At 37.5% G+C, this 17,364-nt stretch overlaps 1 protein-coding gene across 2 annotated transcripts in view; it reads left to right on the top strand.

The window, feature by feature from the left end:
• The first annotated feature begins 6,293 nt into the window (after positions 1 to 6,293).
• cped1 (cadherin-like and PC-esterase domain containing 1) overlaps positions 6,294 to 17,364 on the top strand; it is a 119,489-nt gene continuing 108,418 nt past the window's right edge. For both annotated transcript variants that reach the window (XM_031898985.1, XM_031898986.1), the window contains exons 1-2: positions 6,294 to 7,208; positions 14,426 to 14,606. In XM_031898985.1, the coding sequence (XP_031754845.1) occupies positions 6,993 to 7,208; positions 14,426 to 14,606 (397 nt within the window). In that variant the 5' untranslated portion in view covers positions 6,294 to 6,992. The remainder of the gene's footprint in view (positions 7,209 to 14,425; positions 14,607 to 17,364) is intronic.

The following is a 17,364-nucleotide window of genomic DNA, read 5'->3' on the forward strand; positions in this document are numbered from 1 at the left end:
AGCATTTTTTCAAATTAGAACTACTTGCTTAAAATTAAGTTTATGTGAGAGCCTTCCTGTAATTCTGCGCTTTCTAGTTAATGGGTTTTTGAATAAGGGATACCTGTAATTAATTGCATGTTGCTAAAATGAAGGACCTGTGAAATGTGTTTTTGTGACCCTAGAGGTGAGGGTAGCTCCAGGGTTTCCCTGCGTCAATAGGCACTCAATAGGTACAGCCGGCACTGAGCCTCCAGCTCACGCATGGTTTTTGCAAGCATATACCTTGGCTTGCTACCAATTGTGTTTATTGTTTGTTTGTTTTTCCCAGGCAAATGTTTCTTCAAAAATAAAAAGCTCAGAAGATTTCAGATATAGAAACCACACGCAAGTATAGGAACTCATGCATGGTTTTGGGAACCAAATTCTCAAGCCTTTAATAAATCACTCCCCAAGCAATCTTAAAGGTCCTGTCTGATTCTTTCTGCTTTATGAAGCTGTAATATCTGTCCAGTTTATGCTTTTCTTTAAACCAGCCATCTAGTAATAGAATAAAATAGTAATAAAGTAAAAGGATAGAAGAAAAGGTTGGGCTGGCAGAAAAATCAAATGTGTTTCCTTCAAGTCCCATGCTGTAAATCCTGGCAGGTCTCCCTATTTAGTTGTATTCCTGCCACATAAACAGATTCTCCAACCTCACTGAAGAATGAAATACCGATTGCTTCTGAAAATGTAGTGTTCATTTGCATTTTATTGTTTTGCATTTGCCAGTTAGTTAATAATATCATTTATTTTTATAACACAGAACATTTTGCAGAGAAAAGTCATAATTTACTTTTCTGTACAAACTCATTTGCAAACGTTACACAAAGCCTGTGGTCAGTTTCCTCAGGAGCATTTTATTTATAACTTGTAGAGTATGATTATCAGATTTATATATGTGAGTGAGTATAATAATACTTAACAGATCCACAAAGATTACTGGGTTTTAATGTCAAAGCACTATAAAACTGACTTAATTATTGGCTAAATTTTTGCATAGGAAATCTAGGGGGATAATGACTGTGACTAGACAACAAGGTGGTTTAACAGCTTCTGTTATTTAGTGATACTATGAAGCTTTACATCTAAGAGAAATATTGGGCTAGACCTCATTGAAACCCAGCTTTAAAGGACATGTAAAGCACACATTGCCTACAATGTGTATCAGTTGGGCATGTCTCCCCCACCCAAATGGCATCATTTGTACTGCATATATCCCCTCCGCTTGCCAGCACCATCTCATTTTCGTAAAGCAAATAGCAGCTTTCACCTGATGGGCATTTTCCCTCTGATACATAATTGGATAATTGGATCGCACATGCGCGCACGGTGGGGGTGCGACGGACAGGGGGCGGCCTCGGGGCGCCTGGATTACAAATCCGGCGTTGACTGTGCTGTAGTACTTCTGTAGGAGGCAATAGCCACCATCTGCTTCAGCTTTTTGTTATGGTCTGGATGTCACAGGCACAGTAGAGGTAACGCTGAATTTACATGCAAAAAGCCATAAGAAGACTATCACATGACACTCTAAAAATTAAATCTGGTCCATTATATAAACACTGTGAAATTACAATACTCTAATTTCTGAGCATATATTGTATCTCTTCTGCAACAAAATTGTGTCTGCTTTATTGAAACAGGACAGGGGGATGCAAATGAATTCAATCTCTTGCCACCATTACTGTAATTTTTTTTTCACCCCTTATGTGTGTAAAGCTCATGGTTATTCACTTAAAAGGGAATCTGGGGTACTGCTTTGAATGTTATTTAAATGTATTTATTCATGCAGCAATTTCTATCTCATCTAATCTGGGTGTTTTGTCTTTGGTTATACTTTGCAAGCTTTACTGGAAAGCATGACTTTCCATTAAGCTAGCCATACACGTAATCGGGCCAAGTTATGAATCCAAGTGGAGTTGATAAAATGGATGTTCATTTCAGTGGACTTCTCAGATATTTTCTAAGGTTTATACCTACTTACTGTATTCATAAATGAGCACTAAGGTTGGCCAAATTAAGCCGAACTGATCTTCTGCTGATTCCACCGAGTCAGCTTTTTGCTGTGCATAACTGTGAAACAGTGGGGTTCAGTTGTTATAATATGAGGTGCCAATAAGGCAGGGCGAACAAAAGGTACTAGAGCATGATTTAGTACGTACAAGTAAGTTTTATGTGAAAGTTAAAAAAAAAAAAAGTCAAGGCAGAGATTAACTTCAGGGCTCGCTTGTATCTGTACACTTTGTACTTTGTACTGTGTACACTTATGTGAACATAATCAAAGCCATGTAACCAACTGAAGAATATGTGCTAGGTTGCTAAGAGCATTTCTAATATACTGGTTGTCTGCACAATTTTTTTGCACTTTACTTTGGAAATAAGCCCTAATGATTTATACATAACAAAAAAGTAGTAATGAAGAAAAAGAAACACATTTTACCTATTTAGTGAAGAATTGATTGTACTAAGTAATATAACAGACTCCTTTATTTTCTGTCTCATTCCTTTCAATGAGCTTCTTAATTCTGCTGAATTCAGTTCATTCTGTGTTGCAGTCCTATTTCATATGTGCATCCTTTGTTGGGGATTATTTTATCCTTCTGAATCGGAAATCTAGAAAAGTAAATAAACAGTCATGCAGAGATCTTATTACAAGTTAAAAGACTAAGCATAATAGTCAATTTGTGTTATGAACGTTGGCTAGTCTACTCTGAAATTCTTTAAACTTGCAGCTGGTCACAAGGTTAATTTGCTTAGTACTGGCACCCCTGGTCAGGGTGGGTGAATGGTGGTTTCTAGGCTGGAGAATGTTTTTAAAGTAACTATCACAAAATAATGAAGCTTTTGTTTAGGTCCCCCCCCCCCCCCCCCCCCCCACCCCGAAAAAAAGCATTTTCCAAAGTATACTACAATTTAAAATACTATTGGGGTTATGTAATAAAAGGCAGTAAGTTTTTTCAGGAGCAGTAACCCATGGCAACCAAAAAGATGTCTGCTTTTAAACAGGTGACCAGTAAATTGTACCTTCTAATTGGTTGATAAGGGTTATTGCTTCTGGGCAAATTTTTAGTGCCTGTTGTTACATAACCCCAATTTTTTTGTTATAAAAATGTCACATTAGTATTTCCTTGTGCCTTCCCCATTAGCCTTAAAGTCTCTGGTTCTTGACTGTTAGGTGCATTTGTTTGCCTCCTACCTTTCTCTTATTAGTCTATAAAAAATCAAAAACCTCTAGGTATAGGGACATCTGTAGACATCCTGTAATGGCCACTTTGCAATATGTATGAAAGAAAAATAAGAAGATCAAATTCAGCGGACATAGTTTAGATAGTGATAAATAAACATGTTGGTATTACAGACAGGACTACCATTATGCAGAGACAAGGGGCCCTCTTCTAGTAAGGGGCCCAATCAGCCGCAAGAATCCAGATTCACTGATCCACAAAAAGACACTGAAAGGGTGGTGTGTGCGGTATATCGGGAGTATTATTGTGTGTAAAAGAATATGGAATGATTTGGCAGAGTGGGGCCCTAACTTTTTTACAGGGCTGAAGTTCCTTGTTGCCTGTGGTCATATAACACAGCCTACAAGAGAAGAAAGCCTGGTCCAACTAATTATTATGGGGCTCTTAAATATTAAATAACTGGCTATGGGCTAGAAGACTAAAGACTGAAGTTTTGTTTATGTTTTGCTTGGTTCTTACAATAATTTTGTTAAAGGAGAAGGAAAGTCATTTTGGCATTTTACTGCCAATAGATTTGCCACATTAGTGCCACCTAGATCACTATATTTATTCAGCAGAAAGCTTCTACTATACCCTAGAAGCTCCTTCCAATAGCAGCTGCCATTTTAGCTTTGCGGCTTTCTGATGCAGTTATAGCCGTTGGAAGCTCAGATCACACATTTCTAAGGGAGGGGGCAATAAGTTCTTATGCATTCTTATGGGAGGAGGGAGCAGGAGAAGGGAGGGGGTGAGGGAGAGAGCTGAGCAGACTCTTGCCCCAAAGCTTCTACTATACCCTAGAAGCTCCTTCCAATAGCAGCTGCTATTTTAGCTTTGCGGCTTTCTGATGCAGTTATAGCCGTTGGAAGCTCAGATCACAAATTTCTAAGGGAGGAGGCAATAAGTTCTTATGCATTCTTATGGGAGGAGGGAGCAGGAGAAGGGAGGGGGTGAGGGAGAGAGGAGAGAACTGAGCAGACTTTTGACCCAAACCTGAAGGAGCCCTAAAAGAGAGGAAGTCTGATACCCAAGAACATGTTCTCAAAAAAGAAAACAAGAAATCCTTTGTTTCTTTTGATAGAGGACTCAGCACAGTGTTTATGGCTGTATTTACATAGACCTTTCTGATAAAGCTTTCTGAGTATTTACATTAAATATTAATATATTTGTAACTGGTCACTGAGTATAAGTGTATTTAAGTTGTAAGCAATACAAACCCTTTTGGTTTAAGATAAACTGGACAATAGGGGCTGAATTATCAAAGGCTGAATTTCGTACTTTTAAAAGTACGCTTAGGAAAAATTCAGATGAAATACAAAAATTTGTGATGTGCATAATTGCACGAAAATTCGCATTGTGGTGGTACAATCTGAAAGTTCCAACATTTTCGTATCTGGACGATTGTAGACAGCTCAGAAAACTTTCTGACTTCACCTGCACCTTCAGTGCATGTTTTTGGAAGCCTCCCATAGGACTCAATGGCACTCTGCAGCTCCAACCTGGCCCAAGGAAAGTCACGATACTGAAGCTTGAATGAATAACGAAACTTTTGTACTCGTTGCGACAAATAAGATTTTGTCGCACAAATTGTCACAAAGTACAAAAAAGTTGCGGAAATGAAAACTACACAGAAAACGCTCACAGTTCTAAAACTCAGGCTCATTTGGACTTTAATGAATGGGCCCCTAATTGTATTTAATTCTGTTATTTGGTATCTCGGCTTTAAAAATCCTAAATTCAGCATAAAGGAAAACAGCTTCCTACAAGCTTTGTTTAATTAACTAGATTTATACCTTTTCTTGCACTGTTCATTCTTTCTGCATCGTGTTTTGCAAAACTGCAAGGCCTGTCATAGGTTTTCATTTAATAAAGTGCTTTGTAGGCAGAGGTTAAAAATCAGCACATAGATGGCACTTTAATTAAGGAATGAATATAATGATCTATGCATTAAAAACAAACAAACTGAACAGTAGCCAGTTCTCATCTAGAGGAAAGCAGGTTCATAGTGATTTTCCTTTCTTGTTTATCCGTGGAATAAGTGCAAAAAGTAAATGAAATACTTGGGTGCACCTGCAAATCAAGATCTTTTTCTCATGCAAATCTAACTGATATTCAGCTTGGATTCTATTTGAATGTATGGAGTGAATGCTCACAAGTTCTCTTTAGCTCTTAGTAGACCCAGCAAAAAAAAAATCCTTCTCAAATTTGCCTCACACAGGAAAAAAATTCTGACAACCAGTGATGAGCGAATCAATCCTGTTTGCTTTGCTGGAAAATTTGCAAAACAGTGGTTGTTTTTTTGCAACAACTTTTTCCATTCTGGTTCAACATTTTTTGCAGTCATTGTAGTTTATGGGCATTTTTTTCTTAGTGAAACCGGGTGAAAAAATTATTGTAAGCTTTCAGGTTTTCACCCATATAGCACGGATATCGAAAGGGCTGTCCAGGTCAAAACGGTCTGTCCAGTTTTCCCAATTTGGAAAACCGGGCAGCATTTGCAAAAACTGACGAGGTGATTGCCTAATTTCCAATCGCTACCTCATAGCCCCACCCCGGTGACATCAATGGCCTGTCCACATGACATCACTGCTCCGCCCAGAGACATCAAGACACCACCTGAAGTTGCTCATCACCACTAATAGAAATCGGATTTGCCCCCTGTAATATATATATTAACTTGCATTTTCTAACTTACCAATGTCCAGTCCTTTTTTTTGGAAGTTTATATGTAGCTGTTAGCATGCCCTTAAAGGTGAAACAGAGAAAAGAAATGTAAGCAATATGGAGTAATGGTATAAAGAGCCTAAATTAATTTAATAGGAAAAGTTTCCAATTAAGGCTTTAGACAAATGTTTCTCCTGTTTTGGGTCAGATTCTGTCACAGTTCTAAACATGTGAAATTTAACTAAAGCACAAGATCTAAGGACTTGTTAGTGAGATCTGTAACACATTTAGAGAAACATCAGCTGCAGCATCCAGATGCAAACAGTTCTTATTTAAGTGAGCAAGTGCAAACTTTCTTTACTTCCACCATCTGTTTTACTGGATATTCCAATCCAGTTACATGTGTAAAAGTTTCTAAGTGGTTAAATTCTTTGCTCAGAGTTAAAAGGATGAAACTAAACCACACCCTGAAAGAAAGCAAGTTTTTCATTTTCAGTGCTTGTGGTCCAAGTGAATTCAGAAGGTTTCTGTGTGTGTGTGTATGTGTGCAGTGTTTGTGTTACACAGACGGCAGGACTGTGCCAAGTGCATACAACATACATCACCAGCGCACCAGGGATATAGAAAACATTTCAGCTAACAGGCAGAGAGGACTTTGGAAGTAAACTAAACTTTTCAGCCAAATGCAGACGGAAAAGTAAACTTCATGATTTTCTACAACATGTACTGAAATGAAAGCAACTGACAGGCATTATGGACCTCACTTATAAAATCCTGAAGAGATGACAGAAGCTGTGAAAGAATGCTTGACCACATACATTGCAAGGGACGTCAAAGACCCTGGAATATGACATTCAGAAAATCTTGCTTTAAGTTTATTTTTCTGTTTTTTATGAGCACATGAATGGTGGATCAGAGAGTACTGTTCTGGCACTTTTTACACTGCTACTTTACTATGGCACATTGAGAAAATCCTCTACAAGTTATGGAATATTTTTGGGACACTCTTTACTACTGAGTGATATAAGGTACCAGACCCAGTGCCACTTTTGTCTTCTTTGCTAGAGGCATGTGTTAATAACAGTAATGGGTTGGAGGCGCCGTTACTGTCCAAGCCCTGCCATTATAGGTCTAGCTTTGGCAGCATGTGTTTTCTATCAGAGTCTGATCCTTCTTTGGAGGAGGGCATCCTGGAAATTTGAGGAATATGCAAGCGACATTAAACCAGCTGATTTAAATGAAACCTTAAATAGAGAAGATTGTGTCCTTGCTGCAATCAGGTTATATAAGCGATTAAAAGAGGTAAGCATCAAATTTATTAAACCAAAGTAAAATACTGACACTTGATATAGCAGTATTGCCATTTTCTGTTCCTGAGTTTGAGTAGATTATTTAAGGTATATCCCATAAACCCTTTGATCAGTGGTGATATTTGTCAGAATTGCTTCTGTACACTGATGAATGTTAATAATGCCTTATAACAAATGTTCTAATTATATTGTACTTTAAATACAAGTAGATTATATGCAATGCTAGTCATATGTGCTTGTATTTGATATCATGTGAAAGTAGTACAATACTATGTTTAGAAGTAGGTGGAAATGTTTAATCCACAGACAATTGGAAGTGAAACACACACACACATACTGTATATATATGATATTGTTAATATAAAGGCAGAGACCAGTGTAAATATTTTGTCCCTGTCCTCATTCTTGTTTAAGTTTCCAGGATAGATTAAGGTATTTAACAGCTTTTGTCATCTAAATCAGCGGTGTCAAACTCAGTCACCTAAGGGGGGCGAAATCTAAAACACAGGCTAAGTGGTGGGACGAATTTTATTGAGATACTCAGGGGCCTATTCATTAAGAGATGAGTTTGAATCCCGAATGGGAAAGATTCGGATTGGATACGATAATTTCTGAAGATCGCAAATATCACGAAAATGCTTACGAAAAAATCGTATTAGTCGCGATAATATCATATTGGCGATCCGAAAGTCACAACATTTTCGTACTGAATAATTGTAAACAGCGGCAGAACCTTTCCGAATTTTTCGCGCAAAAGTCGTGCAAGTGTCTGAAAAAGTCGTGCTGGTGTATGAAAAAGTCGTGCAAGCGCGAAGAAATCGGCAAAAATACGCTCAGATCGTTCAAATGAACTCTCCGAGAGTTCATGTCTTAATAAATCTGCCCCTTAGTCTTAGTTACTATATAGTTACTTTGTGAGGAAAATGGAAATTGATCAAGCTGGATGGTCAGACACACTTACCAAGGGACACATAAAACAGCCAGGTGGGCCGGATTCGGCCCGCGGGCATTGTGTTTGACATATGTCATCTAAATATACTAACGCCTTGCTAGCTGCGAGGTGGAGCAGCTTTTTGAATAGGAAGTTAACAACCTCAACCTCAACCTCATCCAGTGGGCGGTAGTGAAAATGACTGAAGTTTCCCTATTAATCGGAGATTTACTGACACATGGAAGCCTTAATGCTAAACAGATTGTTTTGGATGTGAGCCCTGCAGAGGCTGGTCTTTCCCTTTTTTTAGTCAAACAGTGTGTTTAAAGCTAGTATCAATAGTGAAATATGAATGGACTTGTATGAATGTATGTATATCTTTACTTTCACACTTCGATTGTAAGCTGTACGGGGCAGGGACCTCATTCCTACTGTGTCTCATACCACATGGCATTTATTCCCTGTGCATTTATATATATTTATTGTATTTATTTATTATAACACTTGTCCTCCCTGTGTGTAATTTTGTATTTTGTAAGATTGTGCAGCACTGCGTACCCTTTATAAATAAAGTTATACATACATACTTATATAGTACTACATATGTACACAGCTCTGTACAGCAGATCAGTAAATTTATACAACAAATGGGGTAATTACAGTAATAGATAAATATAAGTACAATAATAAATACAAATAAATACAAAGTAAAGTTACATTAAGGATTTCACAGAGCTAAGTGACAAAGTGACAAGAGCCATAGAGCTTACAATATTATGATTGTGTTGCTTTTTATATCTACCATACCCCCATCACCAAAACTGGTTTAGGAACTCTGAAACAATCCTCTCCAGGATTTCAAAAGCCAGAATGATTGCATTTAATATTTCATAAGCAATTGTCTAATGAATGGCATTATTTTGTGAATCTTCAGGGTATTTTCAGTACATAAATTGTCTTGCTAAACTACAGTCTAACTAACACTTGTAGGGGAGATTTAGCCAGGGTTCTTCTGATGGGAGTAGTGGGATGGGTCTGTACCCAGTGGTTTACATGTGGAATGAAGTCAGTAAAAGTAAAGATACACCAACTGAAAATGAGCTTCATACTGGTCACACTGTATTTCAGAGAGCAATCATGAAGTGGCACAATTTCATGTCAACATGATCTCTGACTTCAATAGATATTTTTCCAATACATCCTATAGGGACAAATACAGTGATACAGTAAGCTGTTTGGTTAAAGGGAAACAGCTAAGGGGAAAGTGTCAGAAGGCTTACTCTGTGCTGCTTTTATTTCACTTGCAGTAAAAGTTACATGGACGTTATCTAACAGAAAACAGGAACTGAATATGCATTCCAGTCTAATTCCTTTTTTCACTTGGTAAAATAACTTGAATTTATATAAAATAAATTCAAGGAGCTTAATGCATAATTTACTGAATATAAGGAATTTATTTTGAAAGAAAGCACATCTTTTTTTAGGTAAATTGAAAACAAAACCATGTACATATCTGCTATCTCACGGACACAAGTGCAGGAGAGCTAAGGGATGCAAAGGCTCCTGCAAGCCTTCTGAAGCCCACCCAAAATGCAGTTCTCTTTGTTCAGTTTTGGAGTACAGAGACTCGCAACAATTCTTCTATCTGCAGAGCACAAAATCCATAGAAGATTTCACCCGACTTTTGCACTTTTAACTTTTAGTGGTTGTTTTCATAGTTATTTTTTAATTTATTGTACTGGATCAGGAATTCTGCATCCCCCAAAATGTGTTGCATTTGTGAAACTTATCCTTGAATGATGCATAATGGCAAGCCATTTAATGCATGCATTTGGAGGCAATACCCCAATGTCCTGATATAATGTTAGTTATGATGAATAAAGTGTTTTCTGCAAGTGTTAAGAGCAACATGATTTATCCTAGCAAACTCCTGTGTGCACACTGCCCATTTATTGTGATGCACACAGGCAGAATGCACCCATCTGCATATAAATGAATAATGTGTAAATCCCCCAGCCCTTTCAGAGGAGCTTACATACATTTTTTTATTTTCTTCAAACATTTCACTTTTTACCTGAATTTAATTTAGAATAAAGAAATGCATTAACTTGAAAAGAGAACCATTGCCCATAAAGGAATAATAGCATCTTTGTACATAAGCACTACCCTTTCTTATACTTAAATACATTAAAAAGAAAATTAATTGGCAGTATTCTCACACACTCTAGAAAAGGAATATCAAAAATGTTCAAAAAGGAAAAGGGAATGCTATATTTTGAGCATTGTGTACTCCATACAAATTTAGATAAATTGCTACGCAAATACAGTAAGTGCATATAGCAAATAAACCAGTCAAAAACAGATTGGGGTAATGGCACAAAGTCAAAGCAATTAATCCTCAAAATCTAAAAATATACCAACTTGCTGCTATAAATATAGGGCACAAGAAGACAGTCTATCAGAACAATAATTACATCAACAATAGCTACAACTGATGAAGGCATCCAGTTAAGTATAATTGGCACAAACATAGGTGTACAAAAACCCAGTTTCTCTATGTGCATCAGTTACACAGCCAGCTATTCCATTTAGCCATTAACATTAGATGGCTTGTCAATTCCTTAGTGGCAAATCAGTGGCAGTAACTGGGTAATGAACTACTTGCAATATTGCACATGTATACAAAAAGCTTAAGGAAGTATCAGTCTTTTGTTGGATGGCGCAAGCCAATTTATATAACAGAATTAGACTGAAGGGAGGATGCTTGTTTGTAAATGCAGATATTTCTTATATTGTCTGTCTATTTAGAGTTATAAAGTAACAGTTTAATGCAAAAATTAAACTGGGTAAAATAGATTCAAAATTAAAAAATGTTTTCAAAATAGTAACTTTAATTAAAATTTAATCTTTTAGGGATGGAGTGAGTGGATGTCTAGCATAATCTAGCATAACCAGAACTCTACTTCCTCCTTCCAGCTCTCTAACCTCTTAGTTAATCATCAACTTGAGGGAGGGCCACATGGGACATAATTGTTCAGTTAGTGTGCTTTTGATCCTGAGCAGACAGGTCAGATTCAAAAGCAAACAGTTATGTCCCATATGGCCCTTCTCAAGTCACTCAAGTAACTATATTGATAACATTTTTTATTTATAAACCCTTATAAAGAAGGATGCGCTAAAAAATGAACATTCCAATGATTTTGCATTAAAATGTATCATGTTTAAGTCACTATGGCCATAGGGGACACAAAGCATGTGTACTTCGCTTTGATTAAAGCACTTTTTGAGCAGCTAGCCTAGTACTGGTTCTGTGGCTTTCACTCAGCGGCTTTAAATTAAAAAGTAAGTATAGTATATACTAAGGAAAACATGCTATTGTTAAACACTTTCTCAAAAGGAGCCCTGGTGTATGTACCTTGCCACTCAATATTTTTTTACAGTGCCATTTTGGTGCCATTGCGTCTAATCCAACAGCCACTGGTTTCACACATGGCATCGTACCCAAAGGCTTTCCCCTGGCGACTCATATTATTGCAGGTGGAAAGCCATTTCCGAGTTGTTAGTCACCTGTGCAGAGATCTATTGTGGGTGACTGAACCACTCCGTGGGTCCTTAGCTTAAAGGAGAAAGTTGATTGGCTCAGCTCCCATTTGCTTTAATAAGCACTATCTCCAGCCCAGTTTTGTTTTTGCTATAACTTTTCACAATTCAACATTTTGAAGATATATTTAAGATTGTGATATGCAGCTTTGAGATGGACCCTAAATGTGTCAGAAGTATAGCCTAGAATAACATTTACAATGGAATCATTGTGTGTTAGTTTCACAATGATTCTAGCATTTTCCATTAGCAGTAACATAGCCAGTAAATCACAGATTCTTCCTCTGCTCCTGAAATTTTTATAAAAATTCACGTTCAGTGTGAGAAGGCCTAAAATAGTTACACATCCCACTGCTTACAAAAATGTACACCGTAGCCAACTGAAATAGAAAGCTGCTTCCTGCCGCTGGGAAAGGGACTGATCTCATTTTTAGTAAACCAGAACAGTTTCTATAAACAATCCCAAAACTTACAGAATGACAGAGTGAAGTTGGAGTTATATAAAAGAATTTTCCTCTTTCACAAAGTTATGCAGGAAACCCTGTGCTGTAAAGCTATTGTCAGTTTTCTAAATGATTTCATTCTTGTATATGAAAAATACAGTATTCTTATAAGTTGATTTATTTTCACCTAAAGGGGTCAAATATAAGAGACACTTGTCACAAGGACTTTAAATATACATGTGTGTTAAATAAACAATGTACTTCAATAGCATATAACCAGATGGTGATGGTTTTGCTGCACTAAGAGAATAGAAATACTTGTTAAGAGGCAAGTAGCATATACATATACTTATGCACTTCCACAGATGCAGTGTGCAATTTTCAACCATGTTTTTACTCACAATGCAGTGTTTCTTCTAATATTTCCAGCATAATTGCAGATGCCAACAGGCAAGTCTCTTCGCTTTACCCCACTTGTGTCCGATTTGCCAAAATGGATTCAACTGTGCATGTACTTCAGGGCACATCAGGTGCAGTTGCACCAAATACTGTATTTTCAATGTCTGTCTGGCAACATTTTCAGTGTTCAGTGTGTGAGTGACATGTGCATCCTATACTCTTGGCACAAGCGTGCTGCTCCTATTGATGCAGCATGCAAGGGAACCCTGTAGCTACCACCTGGTCAGGAGGTGGCGGCAGCTTTAGGATTCCCCTGCATCAATAGGCGCAGAAGTGCCTGATTTGGAGCATAAGGCAGAAAGGACTGGGTGGGTGCAGGTGCAACTATATGGGGATGCAAAGACAGCATTTTGATGCAAGTACCTTTAATGAAAGTGGTGTTAGCTAAAACTTAGGGGCACATTCATAAAAACATGAGTTTGAATCCCGAATTGGATAAATTCGGATTGGATACGATAATTTCTTAAGATCGCAAATATCACGAATATGCTTACAAAAAATTGTATTAGTCACGATAATATCGTATTGGCAATCTGAAAGTCACAAAATTTTCATACCGAACGATCGTAAAATGCAGGAAAACCTTTCCTTCTGTGCATGATTTTGGAAGCCTCCCATAGGAATCAATGGCACTCTGCAGCTCCAACCTGGCCCAAGTTAAGTCACGATACCGAAGCTTCAATGAATCCGAAACTTTCGTACTCGGGGTGACAACCAATTTTGTTGCAAAGTACGAAAAAGTTGCACAAAATATGTAAAAGTCGCCGAAAATATGCTTGGAGCGTTCGTGAATTTGTAAATGTACCCCTTAGTGTAGGGTAAAAATTCACTTGCAGATATGAATGAGCCCTAAAATGTATATGAAGATTATACCATAACCATTAAGCATGACATTAAGTGCATGGGAACATTCTTAAGCCCAGTACAATAGTACCCCCTCTTCCCCCTAATAGTGGCCCTGCATGGGGACAAATTTTCCACCAACCCAGTTTGAGTATGTGAATATGCAAGTAAAAATACTGACCTCCAAGCGGTGCCCTCTATTCTGTTGCACAACAGGCAGTTGCCTATCCTGCCTACCCCTACTTCTGGCCCCGATATATACAGTATTTTGGAAGTAGGCTTCTTAGCTATGGTACAGTAAGTGACAGCAACACAGGCCAAGAATTGTAAATCAGCAGAAAAGCAGATTTAGACCTACTGTGGGCATGTTTGGAGGCACACATTTGCACTGGTAAAGGGCTGTGGGTCCAGAGGACTTTTTTCTTTGTCTGTAGGAATTTTGTGTTCACACACTCATTGCACCCCCCAATGGTTTAAAATTCAGTGGTGAGCACAACTTTCCTTTTTTTGCTATAGTTGTTACAGGAGTGGTGGCCAGCTCCATGTTGTAGCTCAGGGTTTCCCAATGGTGGCCAATAAAAAGCTCAACCTTTAGTGGTGAGCACAACTTTTTTGCTGTGGTTTCTTTAGTTCTCCTTTTATAGTGCATAAACTTTTTGTCTAAAAATTTAATAAAGGCTCTACATTTGCCAGTAACCCAAAGCAACCAATTAGATGGTCCCTGTTGATGCTATAGGTAACTTGACATATAATAACCTTTAAACCTTTAATTACATAACTCAGTTATTGGACATAGCCAGCCACACGCCTTCTAAACCAATTATACAAAATCTATATTTGTAATAATATCTTGTGTATATTTTTGAACAGTTAATGCTAGAAGTTGTACATAATCAATTTTAATTCTGATACATTTTACATTTTATTTTTTAGTTTGGAGAAAGTATACAAAGAGATTTAATATCTAGGCCTACAAGAAGAATCTTCTTATATGTGCATCCATCCCTTGGATCCGAGGAACATATTGTTTACAAAGATATTTTAAGCCCATTTGGAAATATAGTCCTTACAGAAGAAATTAAGGATGTGAAAGCAGACGTGACTAAAAACCAAGGTATGGACACTTCTAAAAAGGCGTTTCCAGTTCTTTATCGTGAAATACAGTGTATTATTTGATTTCAATCAGCATGTGGTCAAAACCAAACCAAAATGACCAGAAATGGGAAAGAGCAGGAATGGAACAGACACCTAATAACCAGATATACCATAAAAATTAAATCTTTATGTTATGTACTGTATGCAAGTTATGTTTGTCAAATAGCAATTAATAGGGGAGTTTTACATAGATGTGTAGGTTGCTGGTATTTGAGATGATTAATTACTTTGGTGCACTACCGCTGTTTGATTTACTCATGCATGTAGTCACCCACTTTTTTGATTTCTAATAGAGACACAACATCACTATACAAATGGCAAAAAGGTAGGTTGTAGTGATAGCATAACATAGTAAACTGGCTTTTCCTTTACCACTATGACTGTATTTTAGCTTTGCTTTAACCCATAAGGTTAAAGCAGAGAAGGTCATTTGGGCACAAATAATTTTTTTAGAACATACAAATTGAAGACCTGCATAGCGAAGTTGCCAAAGCAGATCAGGAATTGAAGGCAATGAGTGAATTCCTATTAACCATAAAACTGTAATTACGGTACTTCATGATAAAGCTGAAGCCACATAAGAGATATGTTCAGGTTACACAGTTAAATTTGTCTCTGAGTTAAAAAATGATTTGCAGCTTCTCTGAGAAAAAACCCTTAAGCTATGATTAGTAGGAGAGATTATTCCACATGAGAAGCAAAAAAGCCTCTGGAACCAAAAAAAAAAAATGTTTCTTTATAAAGATTATTAAGCAAACTCACTGCAGCCTAAATTCGTGTCAGTCTAGGACAGTCTTGTTTCTTCAATGCCAAATACCTGGTGCTGCAACTCATCTGCATTTATTTCTGGTGCATAGGATTTGTGCCACAAGTACAGGGTCTCTTTCTCTATAGTACCATGTAAAGTATCTTATAATGCTGCCTAAGACTATTCAACTGAAATTGCAGGCCAAGTGCTTTTATGGGTCCGTATAAATAGGGTACATTTTGTTTTTCTTCCAGTGGGTCATGTGACAACTCTAAACACCCATTATAACAGATTCTATCACTTATTATAGGTCACTGTGGAGGTCCATGACCATATAAAGGCTTTTAAACAGGTCCTCGAACTCTGAGATGTATGTATGTATGTAAATAGGTTGAGTGATTCTGTTGATGAGGGATGCAGAAGGGTATTGAATATAGAAAACAAGCATTGTGGGTTGGATTTGTTATTGTTTATAAAGATATTTTATTACTCCTGTTTGGCAAGGTAGAGTTGAGGCATGACAATAGGAATTTATAATGGATAACACAGGATTTCCTCCATGTACGTTCTGCAGACCCTGCACAGGGGCATGAGTTTTAAACCCGGGTACACTTGGGCTGAAGGGGAGAAAATACATCAATGGTGGTGACTAGTAGGTAGTTGTACTCACTAACTAGTGAGTGTTTGTCCACTGTTGGAGTTTAAAGGAGGAGGTTAGGCAGAGGGAAAGGCAGTGCCAGGGTTGTAGGGTATCACCAGTATTGGAGTTAAAATCAAGGATTGTCAGTATGGAATAAAAAAGATAGCCAGGTTGCAAAGTCAGGGAGGAAGGGGGTAGCAGAGTAGGAGGCTGACTAAGGTCTGTAAATGACAGCCACCCGTACAGAGAGAGGATGGAAGATTTGAAGGGCATGCACCTGAAAAGAGTTAAATGAAAAGATGAAGGAATTCGAATAGGTGCGAACCAACAAAAGGAGAAGAGGAGAATTCCGGCTCCCCCACCACGCCCAGTGGTCCAAAGGGTGTGAGAGAAAGAGAGACCACCATGAGAGTGTGCAGGCTCAATGGTGGTATCGTTCTGTGATGTCTTATAATACTCATATTTTATAACAGGGGAGTACTTTATTTTTATAATACAAAAGTTAGCCATGAAACACAGATAACATTACTAAGAACCAATTATAACTGATAAAATATACCGGATATAATTACATACAGTATAATTTATAGGATATTTATAAGTCTTAAATGTTATATATGTCTTATGACAAACTTGGATTTAAAAATTCATACAAATTCTCTATAAAAGGTGTCATGTCATTATGAATAATATTTCATTCAAGTTTTTCCATTTTATACCTCACTTGTTTTTTAAAAGATCTTTTCCACATTTTCCTGTATTTGAGCCAGATCGCCAAATGTAAGGCAGTGATGCATATTCTTCTTAAATAAAATGTATTTCTGCTTTGTTTCCCTCTCCCACAGCCAAAACTCTTAGAAAAAGAGCTAGCACTGGGCAATACATCAGTTACAGATTTTTAGTATGTTCAGTCTAAAAATGAAACTGGGTAAATAAGCTGTGCAAAATAAAAAAAAAAGTTTCTAATATAGTTAGTTAGCCAAAAATGTAATCTATAAAGGCTGGAGTGAGTGGATGTCTGAAGTCAGTAACCAATCAGTCACTTGAATGGGGGGCACATGGGACATAACTATTCAGTTAATTTGCTTTTGAACCTGACCTGAGTGTTCAGCGAACTAACTAAACAGTTATGTCCCATGTGCCCCCATCCTTCAAGGCGATGACTGACTAACAGCTAGGGGCACGTTTACTAATCCACGAACGTCTGAAAAGCGTCCGAATGCTTTTTTTTCGTAATGATCGGTATTTTGCGACTTTTTCGAGCGCTCAATACGAAAAAGTTGCGACAATTCGCGAAAGTCGTAATGGCTATGAAAAAGTTGCAAAAAA

Source organism: Xenopus tropicalis, chromosome 3 (assembly GCF_000004195.4).
Source record: "Xenopus tropicalis strain Nigerian chromosome 3, UCB_Xtro_10.0, whole genome shotgun sequence".
In the NCBI taxonomy this organism is placed as follows: domain Eukaryota; kingdom Metazoa; phylum Chordata; class Amphibia; order Anura; family Pipidae; genus Xenopus; species Xenopus tropicalis.